Genomic DNA, 23,262 nt, shown 5'->3' on the forward strand with positions numbered 1-23,262 from the left:
AGCAACTATATGTAGGGGTGAAATAGGGGATCCGTCTCGTAACTCTCTTATCTAATTTTTATCCCAAAAAGAATAAAATTTTTTTTGGTATTGATCTCGTACTCGACACATTTCGAGATCCAAATATTTGGAATCTTGAATATTTAGGATCTCGTCGGGTAGGGAAAAAAAACTCCAAAATTTTTTTTCTTTTCAAGATTTCGTTAAAAATTGATTATTTTATTTAAAAATAATACTATTTAGAAATTTATATTTTCAAATAACAAATAAATATTCAACTTAAAACGTATAATAGTAAAATATTCCGGACAATACTTCAAAATTTTATCAAGAGAAGAACATCATATTTAGCATCGGATAATTATTAATAAAATATTCGGATACAAATTACTAGATAAATTTTGTTAAATAGATTGTCAAATTACATCTGTAATCCTAGATATTTGTTCTAATTAGATAATTATAAATATGAATTAATTAAATTATTAATTTAATATTTAAAAAATACACAAAAATAAAGTGACATTTCGTTATTCTACTATTCGATTCCAACAATAAACAGTTGTACGAATTAACTTCACAATTAATTATTATATGAGGTGAAACACAATAATATTTAACTTAATTTATTAATAAAATATATTATAATATTATTTCGGGACGGATCGAGAATCCTGTTGGAATAAAGTTATACTCCCGATCCCTCTTTCGATATTAATCGGAACGGAAAAAATTCCGAAAATTCGGGTAAAAAATATATCAGGTTGGGAATCTTTCGGGGACGAAAATAAAATGGAATTTGAAAATGATCGAGATTTCGAAAAATTTTTACATCCCTGGTTCCATGTATGCCACTATAATTATTAAAATCTTATAATTTTATAATATAATAATATGCATAAAAATATTCTTATTCTGAATTTGAATATATATGGTATGTATATAACGTAAACCTAAGAGAATGTAATGTAATAGTAGAGCTAGAGGGGTGGCAGGAGAAAATGAAAAGCAGAGGTATTCTCCGAACTCCTCGCCTTCTCTCCACCTGTACCCTTTGCCCCGCTCTTCTTCTTCCACATATACCTTCATGCATCTCTAACCAACAACAAATTCACATGCGCCTATTTCTGCGAAAAACTTTGAATCCCATTATCAATGGCCTCCAAATCTTCCTTTTTCTTGTGTTCTTGTCTTTTCATTTGGCTAATTCCCTTGAATTCTTTCGCTTTTCCGGCCGCGGATGATTTTTCGATCACAGAATATGACTCTGCCAAAATCTTCCGGGGAGATTATTCGCCGCCGTCTCCTCCGCCTCCATCTCCACCGCCCCATCCGCCGTCCCTCTCTTGTGAAGATTTGAGGGGCGTGGGCTCGCTTGATACCACATGCGAGCTCAGCTACTCGTTAAATTTTGAGAATGATATTTACGTGGAAGGTAACTGTGATTTGTTTGTTCTCCAGGGGGTGAGTTTAGTGTGCCCCAAGTTAGGCTGTTCTATTGTGTTTAATATAAGTGGTGAATTTAGATTGAACCCTTTTGCCGAAATTGTTGCTGGCTCCGTGCTCATTGCTTCCGGCAATGCGAGTTTATTAGGGGGCTCTGTCATTAATGTTACGGCACGGGCGGGTGAGCCACCTGATCCATCTACCGGTACACCTGATGATTCTGTGGGAGGCGGCGGAGGGCATGGAGGAAGGGGTGCGAGCTGCGTCATGGATAATAAGAAGCTGCCGGAGGATGTGTGGGGCGGGGATGCCTATTCATGGGAGTCATTGGATGAACCATGGAGTTACGGAAGTAAGGGCGGGACCACAAAAAGGGAAGAGGATTTTGGAGGGATTGGGGGTGGGAGGATTAAGTTTGAGGTGAAGGAATGTGTTGAAGTGCGAGGTCAGCTCTTGGCAGAAGGAGGGGATGGCGGCATTAAAGGAGGAGGAGGGTCGGGTGGCAGCATTTATCTCAAGGCACATAAAATGTAATTCTGCTACAAACTCAACTTAACTTTGTGCTAATCTAACTTAATTTTTGCTTTATTTTCATACCAATTCCACATGCTTATATCAGCTTGCCTTGCATGGAATAGTTGTTTTCATTACCTAATTACTCATACAGTTCAACACAAATAAAACAAATTGCTCATCCCTTTATCCACGTGAACTTGGAGAATGACATTTGACAGTATTATTTATGTGATTCATATTAATTTGCATATCGTGTTTACTCTGTGACAGAAACTGGCTGTTTATGCTAGTTCGATTACAAATTATTCAGTGCAATATGATCAGACCAACCAAGCATTTTGAGCTTGACAGGAACTAATTAAAGATAGCCGAGATTTTTTGAAGAGTCCTTTCATTGTAGGGTTGCTGTATTCTTAATCTCACTTTTTAGCAATTCAATATGCCCGAGTCTTGCTAACTATATCTTTTGGTTGATGAAAATTTGACGGCGAAAATTCGTGCTCTGTAGATGTAGCTCCTAAATCGAAGTAGATTCCTTGTCATATGTCCCCTTACCGAACTGGGTTTCATCTGGATACTGCAAGGACCATGCACAAGAAGCGATTTTCTTACCTTCCTTAACTAGAGCTAGAAAGAACCAAGAAGCAACTTCGCTTTTTCTTCTGGACCTCAACTTGACATTCACCCATGGTCCACCGAATTTGCACTTACTTTCGCAGTGAAAAACATCATAGATTTCCTTGGAATGGTCTTGGCTTTGTTGTCGATATTTTTATTTTTCATCATTGCTGTTAATCAATTATCTCAAAGATCAAATGTGGGAAAAAATTATTGGAAGGTAGACCTCAGTTTCGTTATGAAGCACATAAGGTGCATTTGCAACTTATTAGGCTGATGTGGTAAGAAAGAGCTATGAATTTTGAGAACTAGGTGTAGATCATACCCATGCATACCATGATCTTGCTCTTGCTACCTCTGCTGAAGGAAGATGCGTCAAAAGATTTTTCAGTGAGAAAAGTCGATCTGTAGAAACACACAAGAAGCCTCTCCCAATCAATTTTCATCCTATATTTGGAGGCCAGGCCAATTTATTTGTATCCTTGGACCATGACATGAACCTTACCTATAACTTTCTCACTGCATACGTCTTACTCTAAGAAGTGTAGAGCAGGGAAGGACGGTTTCACTAAAGACTTTAACCAGGTTTACACTGAAATTTTTATTAGTTTTAAGACTACTTATGAAATACTTAAGCAGAATATGGGACTGAAATATGTAATTAATAGTTTCATTTGGTTTCTTCGTTATTGTCATGAAACATTATAGGAAAAAGTGTATTGCTTGTCATTCAGCTTGGATGTGTTCAGAACTTCTGGATCCTATAGCTAGATAAATAGCATTTGTTTCTCTTTCTTAAAATAGCATCTGTTTCTCTATCTTAAAATAGCATTGACTGTGCTTTAATGTGAGAGTGCAAGGGGTTCTATCTGTCACTAGTTCACTTGTTGAGGCTGGGATTGTCTCTGCCTCTTTTACACTGTTCTCGATGGCCATAATAAAGTTTTTTGTTAAATGACATGCTCATCTAAAAGCATTGACAAGTAGATATTTGATAGGTCTTTTTTAATGACCTGCTCATCTAAAAACATAAGCAAGCAGATGTTTGATAAACAATATCCTCAAGTCATCCTTAAACATGCATATTATATTCCCTTTCCCCACGATTAAATTCTAAACTATTTATTTTTGAAGTCATTAGCTTCATGGCTTAGCCCACCTTATTTGAAATTTAAAGCATGGAGACGTGATGTGAGACACTTATAAATTTTTTTTTATTTTTTGAAAGTAATTAAAAATTTTTTTGGGTCACAGGATAGGAAGTGGCATTATATGTGCTTCTGGAGGTGATGGATTTGCCGGAGGAGGTGGAGGAAGGGTTTCTGTCAATGTTTTTAGCAGGCATGATGACCCCATATTCTTGGTCCATGGTAAGATATTTATAACCGCAAAAATTGAACAAGTTCATACTTAGTATGGCTATCCGCAATTTTATGTTGAGGTAGAGAATAATTATGTGTTATTTATTATCGATATGACAAAACTGGAGATTTTTGGATCCCATACTATATAGGGGCATTAAGCTTATGAGTCATACCATGAAGCTTTGGGAAAGAGTGATTGAAAGAAGATTAAGAAAAAAGAGCAAGGTGACTGAGATTCAATTTAGATTCATGCGTGAAGGTGGACGATGGAGGCTATGCACCTCTTTAGACAATTAGTAGAAAGATATCGAGAGAACAAGCGATACTCACACATGGTGTTTATCGAACTACAAAAGGCAAATGACATAGTGCTGCGAGAAATTCTATGGAAGTTTTTGGAAATAGAAAGACATAAGAGTAACATATATTGAAGTCGTTAAGGATATGTACAAGGACGTAGTGGCAAGGGTGTGGACCTCAGGAAGATTAATGCGAAAAATTCTATGGAAGTTTTTGGAAATAGAAAGACATAAGAGTAACATTTATTGAAGTCATTAAGGATATGTACAAGGACGTAGTGGCAAGGGTGTGGACCTCAGGAAGATTAATCGAAGAACTTTCCTATAAAGATAGGGCTCCATCAAGTATCAGCTCTAAGCCCTTATATTTTTGCACTTGTCATGAATGAACTCACTGGACATATTCATGACATGGTGCCTTGGTGCATGTTGTTTGCAGGTGACGTTGTCTTGGTAGATGAGACTCGTGAAGGAGGAAATGTGAAGCGTGAAACTCGGAGAGAAACATTGGAAGAGAAAGATTTAAGACTTAGTAAAGCAAAGACATGATACATATAATTTAAGTTTAGCTATACTAAGAGCAACAAAGCAATAGTTAAAATAGGGGATGTAGAATTACCGGCGATTGAAACCTCTAAATATCTAGGATCATTTTTACAAAAAGATGGGGGGATTGATATAGATTCATTACATAGAATACAAGTAGGATGTCAAAGTGGAGAATTGCGTCTGGTATTCTGTGTAATTGTAAGGTACCCCTAAAACTCAAAGGGAAGTTTGTAGAATAGCGATTAGGTTTGGTATATTAGATGGATCCAAATGTTGGGCACATGAACAAAATATTAAAGTTTCAAAGATAAGGATGCTAAGGTGGATGTGCAGATATACAAGAATGGATAGGCTAAGAAACAACCATATTAGAGAAAAAGTTGGGGTTGCGCCTATCGAAGAAAAATTGAGAGAGACATGCCTGAGATGGTATGAACACGTACAAAAACAACCAACATAGACTCCAGTTAGGATATGTGAAACCATGGTTAGATAGGCGGCTGAGGGAGGACAAAAAGGACTTGGATAATAAAGATTAGCTTGACATGTATTATCTAAATAAATATAAATGAAAATATATTAATATAATAGGAAATAGAGCACAATAGCGTAGAAAGATTCATATAGCCTACCTCACTTAGTGGGATAAAGGCTTTTGTGCTGTTGTTGTATATAACAAGGATACTAATGCACTAATTTTGTATCATGATGAACTGTAGCTGCTTTTCCGAGCGTGCAAGACCCTGGAAATATATGGTTTATTGGTCTACTTGTTCTCTCCACTTTTGGCATGCCAATGCTCAATGCCAATTGCCAAATATCTGCCATTATTAGATTTACGACTACTTATTTGTTGTTTTTTGACAGGGGGAAGAAGCTTGGGCTGTCCAAAAAATGCAGGTGCTGCAGGAACGTTCTTTGATGCAGTTCCTCGAAAACTTATCATCAACAATAACAACATGTCTACAGACACTGATACTCTTCTTTTGCAATTTCCTAACCAGCCACTTTGGACAAATGTTTACATTCAAAATTGTGCTCGGGCTTCTGTTCCTTTGTTGTGGAGTCGTGTTCAGGTAAATAATCTGAGAGTTCGATAGTTTTCTTTTGGAACTTTTTATCGAAAGTCTTGTAGATTTCACCTTCCATTTTTTTCCTTCATGAGAATTATCATTGTGCCATCTCTTGTTCCAACTGGAAAAGCCATTGGGTAATGGGTGGTAACTCGTGATCTCAGTCCATTTCATACATAGGTCTTGTCTATTGAAAATGAAAGACAGTTTTCTTTCTTCAAAAACCTTGAAACATCTCTAAATGGTGGTAAACATGAAGTAAATACATAAAAGTTACTAAATGATATGCAAACTGCAAGAATTAGATGTATCATATCAGGTTAAAGCTGATAGAGCTCCACTTTCTCTTTTCTAATCCTTCACTACAAACTTTACACGGAGAAAACATGTGTCATAAAGCCATCTGTGAGAGTAAGTTACCTTGCATATAGTTTCCTGCCTGCAAGCATCATCTCAGCCCCTGAGACACTGTACTTTAAGTTGATTTTGCATTTCCCCAATGGCATAGTACCTTTATGTCCCCTCCTAAGCGTAATGTCCCAAGCTGGGATAGTGTACTGTAGCATTCTCCATTGTCTGTATTTTGAAAATTAATTCTGTACTCGTTATAATTCACTTTCAACACATTATGATGTTATCATTGGTCAGAGTCAATTCTAAAAAACTTTCATTTTGTTGTGCCCCGGCTTGTTTCTTTGGAGCTCTAGTTATAGTATATTTTAGCTTCATCTCGACAATACATTCATAATCTACGATATCATATTTGATTTTGTTACCTTTCATTTTATAGAAGTGCTTCTCACCATGCATTATACTCGCATTCACATTAATTTTGTCTGCATTTTCTTTTACTTGTGATGTCAGTTGGAGCTGTTGCATACGTAATCTTCCATTGATATTGTAATGTTACTGTTCTATGTGAGTGATCGAATAGGTTCGAGGACAGCTTAGTTTATCATGTGGAGCGGTTCTCAGCTTTGGGCTTGTGCATTTTGCCATGTCAGAGTTTGAACTGATGGCTGAAGAACTTCTAATGAGTGACTCTGTAGTAAAGGCAAGTTAATCTAATCAATATATACTCTCATTCAATCCTCGTGACATTTTTTTAATTGACATTTTACATGTTGCTTCCAACACAGACTGCATATTACTCTCATGTTGGCCTACTTTAATCTTGTTTTTTCCGCTTTATAGATCACATATTTATTTTTCATTACTTTTTGTAATGCTTTTTTTGTTCGTTTTCCTTTTCCCTATAGTTCTATGTTCTTTTTTGTTTTCTTTCTTTCTTTTTTTTTTTTGGTCGAGGATGTAGATGGATAAGGGATTTGAATGTTATATTGTCTTAGCATGTATCCTTTAACAATATATTATCATGCATTATCGGTTGCCTTCCGCAATTACGTTTCTTAAACTTGGATTATAACTGGTATCCTTGTTTATGTTGAATTGCTGATGCAGTGTGTTCTGTCATTCTATTTTTAGTTTAGTGGCTTGACACATCTCATTAAATTAATTCAGATCTATGGGGCATTGCGAATGTCGGTCAAAATCCACTTGATGTTGAATTCGAAAATGCTGATTGATGGTGACAGTGATCCTATTGTTGCAACATCTTTGCTTGAAATCAGCAATTTAGTAGTTCTGAAGGTAAGTTATTTTCCCTTCAGTATATTTAGTTTGCAACTTAGATTTTTTTTTGGTTGTTTTTTTTTAAGAAAATAAATAAAATTAGATAACTACTTACATTTCAGGGATCATCTATTATTCATTCAACTGCGAATTTAGGGCTTCACGGTCAAGGGTCATTGAACTTGACAGGCCAAGGAGATACTATTGAAGCTCAGCGTTTGGTTTTGTCCCTATTTTATGCTATAAACGTAAGTTTCTTTAGGATTTAGCTGGCGATTTCTCCTCAAAGACAAATGTTTGGGCTCCACTTGGCTGTCTACTGGCAGGGATGTTTGAAATTACCTTTTGAAAAATTTCATTAGAAGCAAACAAAAATGTTAATCTTGTCAGTATAGTCTGCTCATTAACTTGACTGCCTTGGGCGCTAAGGCTCCATCGTGTTGCATATATGATGATTGGTGGAGAATTCTTGTGTTACTTCAATGAGATATCATCACTTTAAAGTTTAAACATGACTATTTTTTGGCGTTTATTTCAATATGCAGAGGAATTTCCAAACACACTCACATATTACTCAATGTGTTTCCAGTTTTAACCTAACAAGCCACTTGCCTTCTCACTAAGATGTCAGCTGCTTGAGACACAGGACTAATGCTAGTAATATGCCAAACTGTGGCGCAGTTCTCAAAATCATTTGGTTTTCCTGTATTGTTTAAATTGTTTCTAGTTTAATAACATGTCATGTTTTGGTGTTGAATTTTCTATCTCATACAATTTTTGGTCCTGTTACTTGGTACAAATTGCAATTCTGGAATTATATGGCATGAAGAGGAGCCATCTTTTGCACAGATCTGTTTAAACTTGTAATTCTAGTTATTAGATGAAAGCAACTTCCTGAGAGGTTTCTTTCCTAGTTATGAACTGTATGGGCTCTAATAGGATGTGTCCTCAGTGAATTGCCTGCGTAGAAGTCTAGTTATTTGCATTTTTTATGACATCCTCAACACTCTGGTTGGAGAAACTGATTCTGGCCTGAATGACATCCTCAACACTCTGGTTGGTGATACTGGTTCTCGCCTGAAATGGAGACCTTGTTAAGTTTATTTCTCATCAGCTATTTTAAAGGTCTTATGTAGACCACCCTGCATTGTCTATTAAGTTCCTTAAAAAGAAATTAATGTAATATCTCATTTTAAACCAAGATATGGAATAAACTTAAAATGTGGTTTTTTCGAATAACTTATTTTGCTTCTAAATTTTCTATAACACCAAGCAATAACCATGTTCGCTTACACTGGCATGCTTTCCTGCAAAGGTTGGGCCTGGATCCATTGTGCGAGGTCCCTTGGAAAATGCTAGTGACAGCCACATGTAAGTAATTTAATTAAGTCCCTTGAATCTTGGATCAACTTGTGTTTCTGATGTATTAGTTTCGATTTTAACCGCTGGGCAATGGTAGGGCACCAATGCTTTACTGCAAACACGAGGATTGCCCCATTGAGCTGCTTCATCCACCTGAAGATTGCAATGTTAATGCTTCATTATCCTTTACTCTCCAGGTGCTCCATTATTCAGATTTAATGCTAGGAGAAATTTTAACGTATACCATGGATGTGTGATGTGTACTGTATACTATATTTGCTCCGCCTGTTGAAGGAGTATATGTCTTTCTTCATGCAGATATGTCGAGTTGAGGATGTCATTGTTAAAGGTTTCATAGAGGGATCTGTTGTTCATTTTCACTGGGTCAGAAATGTGATTGTAAAATCTTCTGGAGCAATTAGGTCTTCTGGACTGGGTATATTCTTTCCCCTAGTATAAGTTGATTCCTGTATTGGATGGTTGCTGTACTTTATCATGACTAAAAAATTTAGTCTTTCCAACCTTATTTATCAAAAGCTCTTTGATTACTCATTTTGTTAGATATGTTCACCCCTCCTCTCATGTCAAGACTTGTTTTATGAAGTAATGTGATAATCAAGTCCCAGATCTGAAATATTAACCCGGAAGTTTACAGGCTGCACTGGGGGGTTGGGTCATGGAAAACTTCTGCCTAATGGTCTCGGTAGTGGGGCTGGACACGGTGGTAAAGGAGGGGATGCTTATTATGAAGGAAATTACATCAGTGGTGGTATATCATATGGGAATGCTGAGTTTCCTTGTTCACTTGGTAGTGGAAGCGGAAATGAAAGTCTATCTTCAGCATCTGCTGGTGGTGGCATTATCAGTAAGATGTTTATTTGAGACTTTTAGCTTGCTGCGTCTTTTGGTTGTGACTGAATATGAGTTTGTTGGAAATTCCATTACAACCGTGGACAAGGAAATCAAAGTAAAATAATCACAACAGAATAGAACAATAGCAGAATATAAAATTATCCTAAAAATTTTGTATGCTTTTTACCTTTGATTTTTACCTCATAAGACAATGTGTAAGGGATGAGTTATACCAATCACTTGACAAATGTGGGGCCATTTCCACTTGGTACAAACCGTACCGTATACAGGGCCAAGTGTAAAAAACAATTTAAAATGTTGCATAGAAGGAACTTGAATGTAATTCTTAATTTACAAATACAAGTATATTTGGACTTTAGAGGCTAAAACAATCCAACTTACATATCATTAACGTTTTATGTTATAGTTATGGGTTCACTCGAGCATCCAGTGTCGAAATTGACTGTCTATGGTGAGCTAATAGCTGATGGAGAAAGTTATGGAAAATATGTTGGAAAGAAAGAAAGTGGATTTGTTTCAGATATAGGTCCAGGAGGCGGTTCTGGAGGGACCATTCTTTTGTTTATTCATAATTTGGTCCTTGGTGATACCTCAATAATCTCTACCGCTGGAGGGCATGGAAGCACGAATGGCGGTGGTGGAGGTGGTGGGAGGATTCACTTCCATTGGTCGGACATCTCAACTGGAGAAGATTACGTGCCAATTGCCTTTGTTGAGGGAACCATTAGTGTCAGGTTGGTTGTCTATGCATGATCCAATAATTTGGTAACACCACGAACTAGACAAGTATGTTTTAATTCATAATTTTTATGGTTAAATTATCATTTTGAGTTGCTTTTTGTATTATGTGATCATTTTCTATGGAATAACGCTGGTTAAAATGTGGGGATCAAGTTCAAAATCTCCAATTATGGACATCTCTCGTTTTTGGATTGTAAGAAATAATATTTAAACATTTCTATGAACACTATGAAGTTTTTGCTGGAGAATTCATAGATATTTATTTGATGGCTTTATCGTAAGACAAGATGTGTGGCATTTTCTTGTTTCAGGTGAAGTACTTTTAGTATGTTAGAAGAGCTTTAGCCTTTCAGGCTATGGACTTAAAGTATTTAAGGTGGAAGCATATAAATCATCTATCTGGTTGTGTGCTCCTTCTAATACATTTTTACCTTAAAATATTTAACAAATGTTATTTTAAAATCTGTCGAGCGACAATAAACTGAGTTGGCCACAAATTTTGTGAATTGATAATGCTAAGATACATGAATGTGTTCCAACTTGATTTCTTATAAGTAAAAGAATATGGGATGGAAATCAGTGACAAGTTAAAAGGTTTTCTGAAGGATTGTTGAATGGTTGAACCAAACTCAGCTGCTATTTTAATTTTTAGCCTACAAGGTCTTGAAGCACGGATTCAGAAGTGCCATTGGGAAAAGGTAAAAGGGCATCAGAACAATGTACATCTTCATTTGGTCTTCATCAAGCATGGTAACCATGAGAACTTTGAGCCATACGCATAGTTATCAATAGACTTGGTTTATCTCAAAATACTAAAAATCAAAACTGAGAATTGGGTGAATCATGAAAAGGTTGTTGTGGTCTGTGGTGATTTGGGCAATAATAGTTTTGTGAAGTTGAAGTTGAATGGGTGAGAATGAGAGATGCTCGCCGAGAATTAAAATTTTTGAGAAGGTTGAAGTTGATATGAGCTAAATTGGGAGAAGCATCAACTGAATTACGTTTAAATAGATTGACGAAGTGGCAAGATAGTAACTAACTAACAAATGGGAAATATTGGGCTCACAAAAAGATTGGCTGCCTTGTTGAAGAGAAATGAACTGCTAGAAATTAGCCGTGACACTATCTTGCTTCGAGACTTGTGTGCCGCTAAAATTAAGGTGGTAGGGCCAGAAGGAGGATTCATCAACAGTTTTGTGCAAATATCGACACCTCGAGGCCTTATGATGGTGCGACTTGAAGTGGTCTCGGTCAATCCAGCAGCTTACGATTACTATGAAAAGCGCTCATACGCTCAAGTAGTGACAGACGGAACAAAAGTGACGCTAGGACGAGAAGCAGAGAAGGAAACATTGGAAAAAGGTAAGGATTTTATTTCGGGATATGGTGGTGATAGAGGATCGAAGCAGACTGAATCAGTTGATCCAGTAGATAAGTCAATGGGGCAGTTTATTGTTAACAATCGTGATAGTGATGAGGAGGAGATAGATGCGAATATTAAAGACAAGGGGATTCTTCATCAAATCTCAATAGGAGCCGGCGGCAGCGGCGATAGATCGTGGGGATCAGAACCTATTCTAGGAGGTCGCCAGGTTAAAATACTCAAAAGGTTATGTCCAAAAGTGGTGGGCGAGTTTCAGAGAAAAACAATACAGCCTTTGAGGGAGTTTGAAGAGGGTAAGACAGAGACACCTTCTAAAGAGGTTGGCAAAGTGTTGGAGAGACTTTCATCTCCACGTTTCGAGATTGTGTATTCAATAAGACAAGCCCGAGCCACAGAGATCAGAAACACAGGGAATAACGAAGGCAACTGGAATGAAGACCCGTTGGGAAATGGTCTACAAGGCAATACCAGTAATTTCACTGGGATAATAGAGGAAGAATTTCTTCAAGAAACATGTGGTGATTTGTCATCGGAGGATTCTGACTCGTTCCAAACTGATAGTTCAGTGGTAGGCGATTCTCTTGTCAATTCCCCGACAAATTCATGTCTCGAGGACATCAGGGGCATCTTCTCATCATATCCAGGTTCGTACTCTAATCCTTCACAGGGACACGTGAGCGATTCTGAGCCCAAGTCGGAATCGATGGTTCTTCCAGTCAATTCCAGTCCTTTTAACCGTTCAAATCATTTGTCCCTTTCTGATGGGAGGGGGGGTAGGTGCAGGGGAGTAGAACCACGCTCCAGGGTAAGTGAAAAGCCAGTGCTCCAGATGACGGAAGAGCATGTGGGAGTGGAGGAGGCTGTGGTGTCAGTGGCTGTTAAGGAGGGCTTAATTAATGATTGTTTTGCTAGACTGGAGGTGAGAAGAGTTAGCTTTGGTAATCTAGAGGCTGTGGTATTACATTAAAGAATCTCAAGGAGTGGTTTACATTGGGCGCTACAGTTGGTTAATGAAGATTTTTTCATGGAACATTAGAGGGGGAGGATCGAGCAGTAGGAGAGGTTTGATCAGAACAATTCTTCGTAGAGAGAAACCGGATATAGTGGTCCTTTTGGAAACTAAAAGGCAGCGGGTGGATAGGAGGTACATAGCTAGCCTTTGGAAATCTAGATTCATAGAATGGGTGGAGTTACCAGCGTTGGGCAGATCTGGAGGCATTTTGGTGGCGTGGAACTCTCGGACGGTGATAGTAAAGGATAACCTGATTGGGGAGTTTTCGGTCTCTATTGAAATAGAAAAGGATCCTAACTCAGTGTGGTGGTTTTCAGCAGTCTGCGGTCCGTGTGGGCCAAAAGCTCGACAGAATTTCTTGGATAAATTAGCAGGTTTGAAGGTGAAGGAAACTGCAAATGGAAGCTCAGAAGGCGAAGGTTAAATGGTTAAAGGAAGGGGATTGCAATTCAAAATTCTTCCATTCGTTACTTAGCCAAAGGAGAAGCAGAACATGTATAGAGAGTCTGGAATTGGAAGACGGAACAATAAGCACCAATAGAGATATTATCAGATCGGCAATTATAGATTTCTTCACAAAACTATACAGTGAACCAGAGAGAGGGGGATAGGGTGTTGAAGGGGTGGAATGGAGTGCAATTGACAGAGATTCTATGGAGCAGCTCGAGCTACCTTTTTCCGAGGATAAAATTAAAAAAACAGTGTTTGAGTGTGAAGGATCGAAAGCCTCGGGACCAGACGGTTTCTCAATGGAATTCTATAAGGAGTGTTGGCACACGATCAAAGAGGATTTGATGAAAGTGTTTAAGGAATTTTATGAGGGAGGTATTGTGAACGGAGTAACAAATGAGACATATATTTGTTTGGTACCCAAAAAGAAAGATTCATTGCGCATCAAGGACTTTAGACCGATTAGCCTAGTCACTAGTCTTTACAAGATAATTGCTAAGGTGCTAGCGTCGCATCTCAAGAAGGTGCTAGCGATCACCATTTCACATTCAAAGAGCGCTTTCATTGAAGGTCGTCAAATTTTGGATTGTTGCTTGATAGCGAATGAGGCGGTGGAAGAATTCAGATTGAAGAAGAAGAGAGGTTGGGTATTCAAGGCGGACTTTGAGAAAGCCTATGACAATGTTAATTGGCGATTCTTGGATTTTGTTTTTCATAAGAAAGGGTTTGGGAATAGATGGAGGAAATGGATTAAAGGCTGTCTCAGTAATGTAAATTATTCGATAATTGTTAACGGGAGACCGACCGGTAAATTTAAGGGGGAGAAAGGGTTACGACAAGGAGACCCTTTATCTCCGTTCCTTATTAACTTGGTGGACCACTAGTCCACTTTTTGTAAATCTTCTAATCTAATTTTATATATAACATTATAGTTTCCTATCAAAAAAAAAAACTTGGTGGCAGATGTTTTGGGAAGACTGATTGACAAGGCAAAGTCTTTAGATCTTTTTAGAGGTTGGGAGATAGGGAGGGATAGAATTGAGGTCTCTCACATTCAATTTGCCGATGATGCTTTGTTTTTTGCGCAAAATGAGAATCATGTGAGATTGCTAATGGATATCTTGTTCATTTTTTGTGATATGTCCGGATTAAAGATTAACAAGGAGAAAAGTGCATTGTTGAGGTGTAATTGTGAAAAAGAAGTGGAGGAACGGTTGGCTAGGGAGATCGGTTGCGGGGTGGAATATTGGCCCATTCAATATCTTGGAGTACCCTTGGGAGGGAATCCAATAAGGGTTTCATTCTGAGAACCAGTGATCTTTAAGATGTCTAAAAGGCTAGCTAGCTGGAAGAAAGCATTCCTATCGAGAGGAGGCAGACTCACGCTGATATCGGCGGTCATGAGTGCCCTTCCCTTGTATTATATGTCGCTGTTTAGGATCTCACGCTGATATCGGCGGTCATGAGTGCCCTTCCCTTGTATTATATGTCGCTGTTTAGGATCTCATGCGGTGTTGCAGAGGACATGGAGAAAATTATGAGGAACTTTTTGTGGGATGGATCGGATGGGGAGACCCATTGTCATCTGGTAAGCTGGGATAAAGTTTGTAGACCAAAAGATAGAGGAGGTTTGGGAATAAGCAATCTTTGCCTTCGGAACAAGGCTTTGCTAGGTAAATGGTGGTGGCGATTTTCGACGGAGGGGTACACTTTTTGGAAGAGACTTATAGCGAGCAAATACGGAGTTCAAGATAACGGTTGGGATGCGGGGTTGGCTAGACACAACACTTTTAGAAGTCCGTGGAAATTCATATCGAGGACGTATCTGGCTTTCAGTCACTCTGTGAGGGCAGTGGTTTTAGCGGGGGATAGATTTAGATTTTGGGAAGATTGCTGGGTGGGGAATTCTAGTTTTAAGGATTTCTTTCCTAACCTTTTTTAGATTTCTAGGGAGCACAATAGACAGATTTCTTTTTTCATTCGTCGAGATTCATCTTATTCCTCTAACTCTCTATCTTGGAACTTGATTTTTCGACGCGATTTGAGGGATGATGAATTGGGGGCAAGCTAAGTAACTTGCTGGAAGTTTTGAGGGGGGTAAACTTAGTAGAGGGCGCGGAGGATATGAGGAAATGGGTGTGGGACAACTCAGGCTTATTTTTGGTAAAGTTTTTCTTCGAGTCTTTTTTTCCAGAGGAGCGATTCCCTAGCTTCTCTCTTTTTTACCCAATCTGGAAAACTCCTATTCCGACGAAGGTTCAGGTTTTCTCATGGACGGCTGCGTTGGGAAGATTACCTACCTGCGATTTGATTCAAAAGAGGCTCCCGAATATCTCCCTTAGCCCGAACTGGTGTGTGCTATGCAAACACGGGGGAGAGACTTAGGATCATATGGTTATTCACTGCCCGTTTTCTTGTTCCTTGTGGAACCTAGCTCTCAAGGAATTGGAATTATCTTGGGTAATTCCGAACTCAACAAAAGACTTATATGCTACTGATTTTGGAGGTCGGCTTGGAGAGAGAGGGAGAGTCTTTTGGTTAATAGTGGTTCATTGTGGTCGTTATGGCTGGAAAAGAACAAAAGAATTTTTGAAGGCAGTGAAGAAGCGGTGAAAGAACTTTGGGACAAGATCAAATTGAGAGTATCCATTTGGGCTCACAAGGGTTCAAATTTTCAATCTTTGGCGATATTAGACTTGTATAGGGATTGGAAATTGGCTTTGATTTAGATTGATAGCTGCCTTTGTTTGCTTTGGAAACTAGTTTGCTTTTGTGGACCACTGGTCCACTGTTTGTATTCCAAGTAATTTCATATTATCAATAATATTATAGTTTCTTATAAAAAAAAATAATATTAATATTGCTGTGATTGAATTTTCATGGCTGGTGTTGTTTTCATTATCTTCAAGTCCTGATGTTTTGATTTTCATGATCATGATGGCACTACAGAGGAGGGATTGGGAGAAATCTGGGGCAAGATGGTGAGAATGGGACTTTAAGTGGGAAAGCTTGTCCAGAAGGGCTTTATGGAATATTTTGCCAGGTGATTGCTAACTTTGCTCATAAGCACACTTTAACTTAGGACTATTTCGATTCATCTTACTGTCGTAGTTCTCCTTAGAGTGTAGAGTTCAGAGCTCAGAAATTGTTTGGATAGAGCTCTATCCCTTTCCAAGACCAACACAATTGCATGTACACTGCATTTCTTGATTCAGTTTTACCTTTTATGACTCAAATGTCCCAGAATCCAAAGCAATATGTTGGTAGGAAGTCAAATGTGATCATGTTGCATGATCAGAACTTTTACTAACCTTATTTCTCGTATCACTTAAAAAACCTTCTTGAAGTTCACTTTAGATTTGACCAAAATGCAAAATACCTTTCTGTACACCACAGCATTAATATATCAAAAGTTAAAGCATTGATGTACTTTTTATTTATTGTGTCACGTGTATTTGCATTAGGTTCATACAACCACAAGCAACAGTATGAAGTTAATATTTTCCCTTTAACTAATGATGAATTTATTTATATGTATCCGAAGAAAGAGATGCCTTTATTTTTTTAAATCATCATTTATCTTTGTTTCTTCCAATTTTATTTTTAAATTTACCAGGGTTTTCGGTAGTACTGATTAGAGAATTGTTGTTTAGACAGCCAGCCAATGGTTAACAGGTGGCTCGAGACTCCACTGACCAATAGCTATGTAAATTATGCCTATGTGTAAGAACGAGATTATGGAAACCACAAATAAATGTTCTATGAATGGATTGAGTTTTATGCCCTTATGTTATACCATAAGTTTCTGTCTTCGTGGAACGTATATGCATTTTTTTTTTCAAATCTGTTTCTCTTCCTTTGGGAATCTCATTTTGATTTTTTAACTATGTGTAGGAGTGCCCGCTTGGGACATATAAAAATTTGACAGGGTCAAGTAGAGATCTCTGTCGTGATTGCCCATTTCATGAGCTTCCCCATCGAGCTACATATATCTCTGTTAGAGGTACTTCTAAATTTGTAGATTTTAAGATACTTTTTATTTGGTTACAATGTTTCTCATTAACTTTTAGCAAACCTATTGTAGTTGAATTTCTTAACGTCAAGAAAAATAACAAACATTTCAAACTTGTTCAAAATCTAATCATAGACTCTAAATTTTTCTCTGAGAGTAACTTCTGAATTATTTTTTTGTTTGCAGGAGGGGTTGTAGATGGATGGTGTCCCTACAAATGTATATCCGAGAGATATCATATGCCTCATTGTTATACTGCCCTTGAAGAATTAGTATACACTTTTGGTGGCCCTTGGTTTTTTAGTTTCATACTCTTAAGTCTCCTTGTCATCCTGGCTCTTGTTCTTAGTGTTGCTAGGATGAAAATTTCTAGTGGAGATGAATTGCCAGGTGTAATGACCAACCATCGTAGCTCTCCAATAGATCGATCATTCCCTTTCTTAGAGTCGCTGAACGAGGTGAGGTTATTCAATTAACAAATCAAGTTCATTTGCAATGTATATAGGAATAGTTTTTTACTGAGATGTATTTAATCATCTTTTTCTCTCAGGTTATGGAAACAAGTAGATCCGAGGAATCCCAAAACCACGTCCATCGCATGCATTTTTTGGGGGAGAACACTTTCAGTGAACCTTGGTATCTGCCCCATTCTCCTCCTAAAGAAGTGAAAGAAATCGTGTATGATCTCTATTTAGCCTCAAATTTCGTTTTCATTCAATTTAGACAATTATCATTTACCCATTGAATGTAATTAAAAGAATTTGTTAAGGAGTATGGCTCATACTTTTTTTTTTTTCAAAATCTCGATCCTTGCCTGGAAGTAAGTTCTAGGTAGAAACAATATTGTTTATTGAAGAAACTTTTAATTTCCTTTTATGACATTGTTTTGTTGACAGATATGAGGATGCTTTTAACCGATTTGTTGATGAGATAAATGCATTATCTTTGTATCAGTGGTGGGAAGGATCAGTGTACAGTATTCTTTATGTTTTTGCATATCCTCTTGCATGGTCATGGTTGCAATGGCGTCGCAAGGAAAAAGTACAACGCCTACGTGAATATGTTCGGTCTGAATATGATCATGCTTGCTTGCGTTCTTGCCGATCACGAGCTCTCTATGAGGGGCTAAAGGTATGCTTAAGTACATGTTTCTTTCATGATTCGTGATGCCCAAATTTTGTGTGATTAAATTGACTGCATTATAATGTGATGATGTGCTAGCAATCAAGGATACATTTATCCTTAATGTGAGAGGATATAAGTCCACCGATAGAGTCAAAACACAAGGGGAAGAAAAAAAAACTAGCATATTTGATGGAAGACTGTTTCTAGTTCCTATGCTGCTCCACAATTAATTGCTTATGAAATTTGTTGTAGGCTATAACATTGTCAACCTCTTCAAAATTGACCCCGCAGTGCACATTATAGATGATTTCTACTCATCAATCACTACTCGGTTTGTGCATCTACATCTGGCCTATGATTTGAACAAGGGTTTTAGTATCAACGCTGGCGCAGAGATGGTCTTTTTCTTGGTTGGCACTCAGTTGCATTGATTCTTAACTAGAGCACCAATGTTATAATCTGAGTGTAATAGGAGAGCCTGAACCAAAAACATTTATCTATTAGGTTGGAGAGTTTTCAAACTTGTATTACTATGCATTGCTCCCGGAGGCTGGAACCATAGCATACAATATAACATCCCCGGGCTTCTACTACAACTTCTGCAGAAGTTTCTGTTCTATTTCGATGAACCATCCTCGTTTCATGCCAATGAGATTCAGTTCTTTGTGGTGTTGATCACAATTCTTTTGTTATTGTAGGTAGCTGCAACTTCTGATTTTATGTTAGCTTATGTTGATTTTTACCTTGGTGGAGATGAAAAGAGGAATGATCTCCCTCCACGCCTACATCAAAGGTTCCCATTGTCATTAATGTTTGGAGGAGATGGATCTTACATGGCTCCTTTCTCACTTCACAGTGATAATATTCTTACTAACCTGATGAGTCAGGTGTGCTGTCTGCCGGCCATGAAGATAGATTTGTGTTAAGAAATTTTCAATTGTGTACTTCATCTGTTTTTGTGCTTCTTGGGGCTCTCTAAGTCCAACCAATGTTTCCTTTTGCAGTCTGTGCCACCCACAATTTGGTATAGGTTAGTTGCTGGTTTAAATGCACAGCTCCGTTTAGTCCGTCGTGGACATCTTAGGACAACGTTTCGTCCCGTTATCCACTGGCTTGAGACTCATGCAATCAGAACATTGTGTGGTCATGGAATTCGTGTTGATCTAGCTCGCTTTCAGCCTTCAACTAACGGATATTGCCAATTTGGACTTGTCGTGTCTGCCGTAGAGGATGAAATTTGTCATTCATCGGTTCAAAGGCCAGATAGACGTTTGTTACTTGAGAAACAATTTAGGTAATTTCACTTTCATGCATTCCTTTAGATCTTAAATATTTTCTTTGGCTTGATTGACGCTGGTCTCCTCTCTCACTTTCATGCATTCCTTTAGATCTTAAATATTTTCTGTGGCTTGATTGAGGCTGGTCTCCTCTCTATCTCACTTCATTTTCTGGTAACATGCAGTTTGCCTACCAATCGCTGGAAAAAAGCATTTGATCTTGTTAGAGTAAGTGAGCATGTGATGATGCAAAAAAGATTTTGTGGAGAGGTTTTGCACGTGAAGAACCTACAAAATGTTTCTGATGGAATAACATTAGGTTATCCTCTTTACTACTTAGTTCGTAACATGAGACCAGTTTGTCATCAGGTAGCATAAAATTGTTTGATTGCATTGAGTGTAGTTTTTTTCCCTAATCGAGCTATATCAAGGCTGAAAAATTCTCTCTCACACCGTTTGGAACCTTGCAGGATCTCATTGGCTTGATCATCTCAGTACTACTCCTAGGAGATTTTAGCTTAGTTTCACTTCTCCTGCTTCAGCTTTACTCCATATCCCTGCTGGATGTCTTTCTGGTGTTGTCTATTCTGCCTCTTGGCATACTTCTGCCATTTCCAGCTGGTATCAATGCTTTATTTAGTCATGGACCTAGGCGATCAGCTGGACTTGCTCGTGTGTATGCTTTGTGGAATATAATTTCGGTGATTAATGTTGTAAGTAGTAACTGAACTTATTTCGCTTTCCTTCTCTTATGAAATGTTTGATCTGCTATTATTAAACGTACGATAGGTTATATTTTGTGGACAGTACAAAAGAGAGATTGTGTATACTGGGATCAGAAAGATTTTAATGTTTTGCCTGCAATTCATTTTCCTATTGTCTTTTGAGTTGTATGGAAATTTGGATGTCTCTGACTGTAGTTCTCTACCTACTAGCTTGGTAAAAATAATACCGAAAGTTTAAAAGTTATCTGAGTTAGTGGCATTCGAAAACCAAAAGAATTTCCCAGTTTCAGTCATAAAATTTCTAATTTGTGGGAATGGGCATTTTAATTATCATTCCTTTCTCTTCTTTTTCCTGTCATAATTGATTGTATCTCCTTAATCTGTCATATTGTCTCTCCTTAATCTATATATGTTTCACATTTAATTCATTGGGAACTATCTTTTAAATTGTTCTAATATTTGCACGAAGATATAAGAAAATTATCATTTCTTTCTTTCATAGCAGGTATCAAACCTAGATGGTTCTGAGAGAATGAGCGAATAACTAACATCAAACCCTCAATGCTATGATCTGCGAGTGGCTGAGCCGGCAGCTTTGTAGGCATCATAGATTAAAATCGAGTCATTATTTGTTCTTTTGCAAGGAGAGTAGGTTCTCAAGTGGCCTAAAGCAATCGAACTCAATTTGCACCAGCGTTTATTTGTTTCATTTTCTCATCAGCCATGGTTTTTCATTTCCTTTTTTCCACTTGCACTTCACCATAGGTTTAAAATACAAGCACTTCAAAATGCCAATCTGTAAATCAGAAGAGTGATTTCCTAATTAGGCTAGCAGGATAGAACGTTGAACCGTGTTGGAGAGTGGCTTCATTTTCATGATCAGCAGTTAGGAGTGTTGCTTAGCCTTTTGGACGTTCAGTTTTTTTCCCTGGGGAAACATAAATGCAGAAGTTGTGTAGTAACCAGAACCTTGAGAAGTAGATATATGCATTTGGTGCTGAGGACACGTCCTTACAATCTATCCAACTTCTGCACACTTATTCCACTGTCCAAGCTTTGAGCAAAAATATGCTTAAGCTTGATTGGAGTGTTGGAAAACCTCATCAAATTCCCAATCGAGTCAATAAATTCGCTTGTAGGATTTAGAATCTGGTCAATATTTTCTCTCTATTTTTTCCTTTCGTCTTCTTTATTTGCTTTAATTTTTTCTCTCAACTAAAGGAGAGATGTTGCTTCAAGAAAAAGGAGACTTGTCTAGGAAACAACAGCTTCAGATTTTGTGTCTCAAAGTTGGCACAGGAGAACTTGATCTGTGTGTATACAGGCGAATGAAGAAAATTGTGCCACAGACAACATAAATGTGGTCATTAGCAATTCTGAATGGCTTTGTCTCAGCTCCTCCTTCTTGGTTTCGTGTGTCACATGTAGCTATGCCATTCTTCATTATCTACTTTAATTTTCCATCTACTTGATTTTTTTTAGTGGTTTTGGTTATAATGATAGAAAGCGTACGTAAAACATGTGTTTTGTGGGACCATTTTCAAATGCAATCTCCCTCTGTTTTTACTGTATGATATTACCTGATGTGCATACGAGAATGATGCTCTAGACCTTTAAATATGTGGTGGTTCCTTATTTTCATGATAATATTGAGCAGATGGTTGCCTTCATATGTGGACTAGTTCATTTCAAGGCGCAATCCAGTAAAAAGCACCCTAATTCTCAGTCCTGGAATTTTAGCATGTAAGTTTACGTGTGTATTTATCTGTTAAGTAGTGGATGCTTCTTGAAACACAAACCAGTTCTTATAAAGTTCAAAGTTTGATTCGTATTACCAATGGCGGTGATTATTCCATGCAGGGATGAAAGCGGTTGGTGGATGCTGCCTTGTGGACTCATCATCTGTAAAGTAATCCAAGCACGACTGATCGATTTACATGTTGCTAACCTCGAGATTCAAGATAAGACATTGTACAGCAATGACCCTAATGTTTTCTGGCAATGACTAGTTTATTTTTTCTTCGTTTATCAACATTCTCATTCAAATTCTACTAGCACAAAAGGGTAGGAGTCTTTATTAATTTGCTGTAAATAATTTTTTTTAGGTGATATTGTATAGTAATGTTTTTTTCTAAATTTTCTGGCTTTTTTTCCTTTCTTTTTACCTTAAGCACTGTGTACATCAACTTGTAACAGGTTCAATGTAGCCTTGAATTATATATTTGCGCTCACATGTATGTATATTCATATCTATGGTTAAGGAAGCTTTTTTAGTTGTGGAAAATATAGGATAATAGCCAAAATAGTCTTATAAGTTTGCTTGTTTTGTGATTTGGTCTTGTAAGTATTCAATTTTGGGTTTTGGTCCTGTAAGTTTAGTTATATTTTGGTTTTTAGTCTTTTTTCATTTAAGAATGTTTTTATAATCGGACCGGTGATTAAATCGATCTAACTTAAAAAAACGGTTCAACTGGTTGAATTGTTTAACCTGATTGTTGGATTGGAAAACCTTTTATATAATATAATATAATTAATAATATATTTTAAATTATAAAAACCTAAAAAATTTATATAAATAGAAATATATATATTTATCGTAATTTCAAAACTAAATAACTACATAAATATATTCAAAAATAAATTCTAATATTAATAAATAATATTTTTAATGAAAAAAAATCAAATAATCATGTATATATAATAAATATTAAATTAATGTTTTAAAATAAAAAAAAACTAATTTTTCAAACAAAAAAATCGAAAAATCAATTTTTCGGTTCCTGACCAGTTCTGTTGGTTCAATC

General features: G+C 37.3%; 1 protein-coding gene across 1 annotated transcript; it reads left to right on the forward strand.

Annotated features, from left to right (window-relative positions):
- Nucleotides 1-980: 980 nt before the first annotated feature.
- LOC140887354 (uncharacterized) lies at nucleotides 981-22,706 on the forward strand. The gene is made up of 22 exons (XM_073294561.1): nucleotides 981-1,976; nucleotides 3,835-3,950; nucleotides 5,660-5,868; nucleotides 6,800-6,919; nucleotides 7,387-7,515; nucleotides 7,620-7,745; nucleotides 8,813-8,868; nucleotides 8,957-9,056; nucleotides 9,178-9,295; nucleotides 9,515-9,724; nucleotides 10,139-10,466; nucleotides 16,269-16,362; nucleotides 17,214-17,322; nucleotides 17,518-17,789; nucleotides 17,882-18,009; nucleotides 18,228-18,462; nucleotides 19,155-19,343; nucleotides 19,461-19,750; nucleotides 19,919-20,102; nucleotides 20,204-20,446; nucleotides 22,116-22,201; nucleotides 22,319-22,706. The coding sequence occupies exons 1-22, from the start codon at nucleotides 1,156-1,158 to the stop codon at nucleotides 22,461-22,463; spliced, it is 4,308 nt and encodes a 1,435-aa protein (XP_073150662.1). The 5' UTR covers nucleotides 981-1,155; the 3' UTR covers nucleotides 22,464-22,706.
- The last annotated feature ends 556 nt before the right edge of the window (nucleotides 22,707-23,262 follow it).

Source organism: Henckelia pumila, chromosome 3, assembly GCF_033568475.1.
Source record: "Henckelia pumila isolate YLH828 chromosome 3, ASM3356847v2, whole genome shotgun sequence".
Lineage (NCBI taxonomy): Eukaryota > Viridiplantae > Streptophyta > Magnoliopsida > Lamiales > Gesneriaceae > Henckelia > Henckelia pumila.

Excerpts from the sequence above, each read along its gene's own strand:
- LOC140887354 (XM_073294561.1), top strand. The coding sequence starts at position 1,156 with ATGGCCTCCAAATCTTCCTTTTTCTTGTGTTCTTGTCTTTTCATTTGG. Across the intron at positions 9,296-9,514 it reads AATTAGGTCTTCTGGACTGG|GCTGCACTGGGGGGTTGGGT; the intron begins GTATATTCTTTC and ends GGAAGTTTACAG. Across the intron at positions 17,790-17,881 it reads TCTTAGAGTCGCTGAACGAG|GTTATGGAAACAAGTAGATC; the intron begins GTGAGGTTATTC and ends TTTTTCTCTCAG.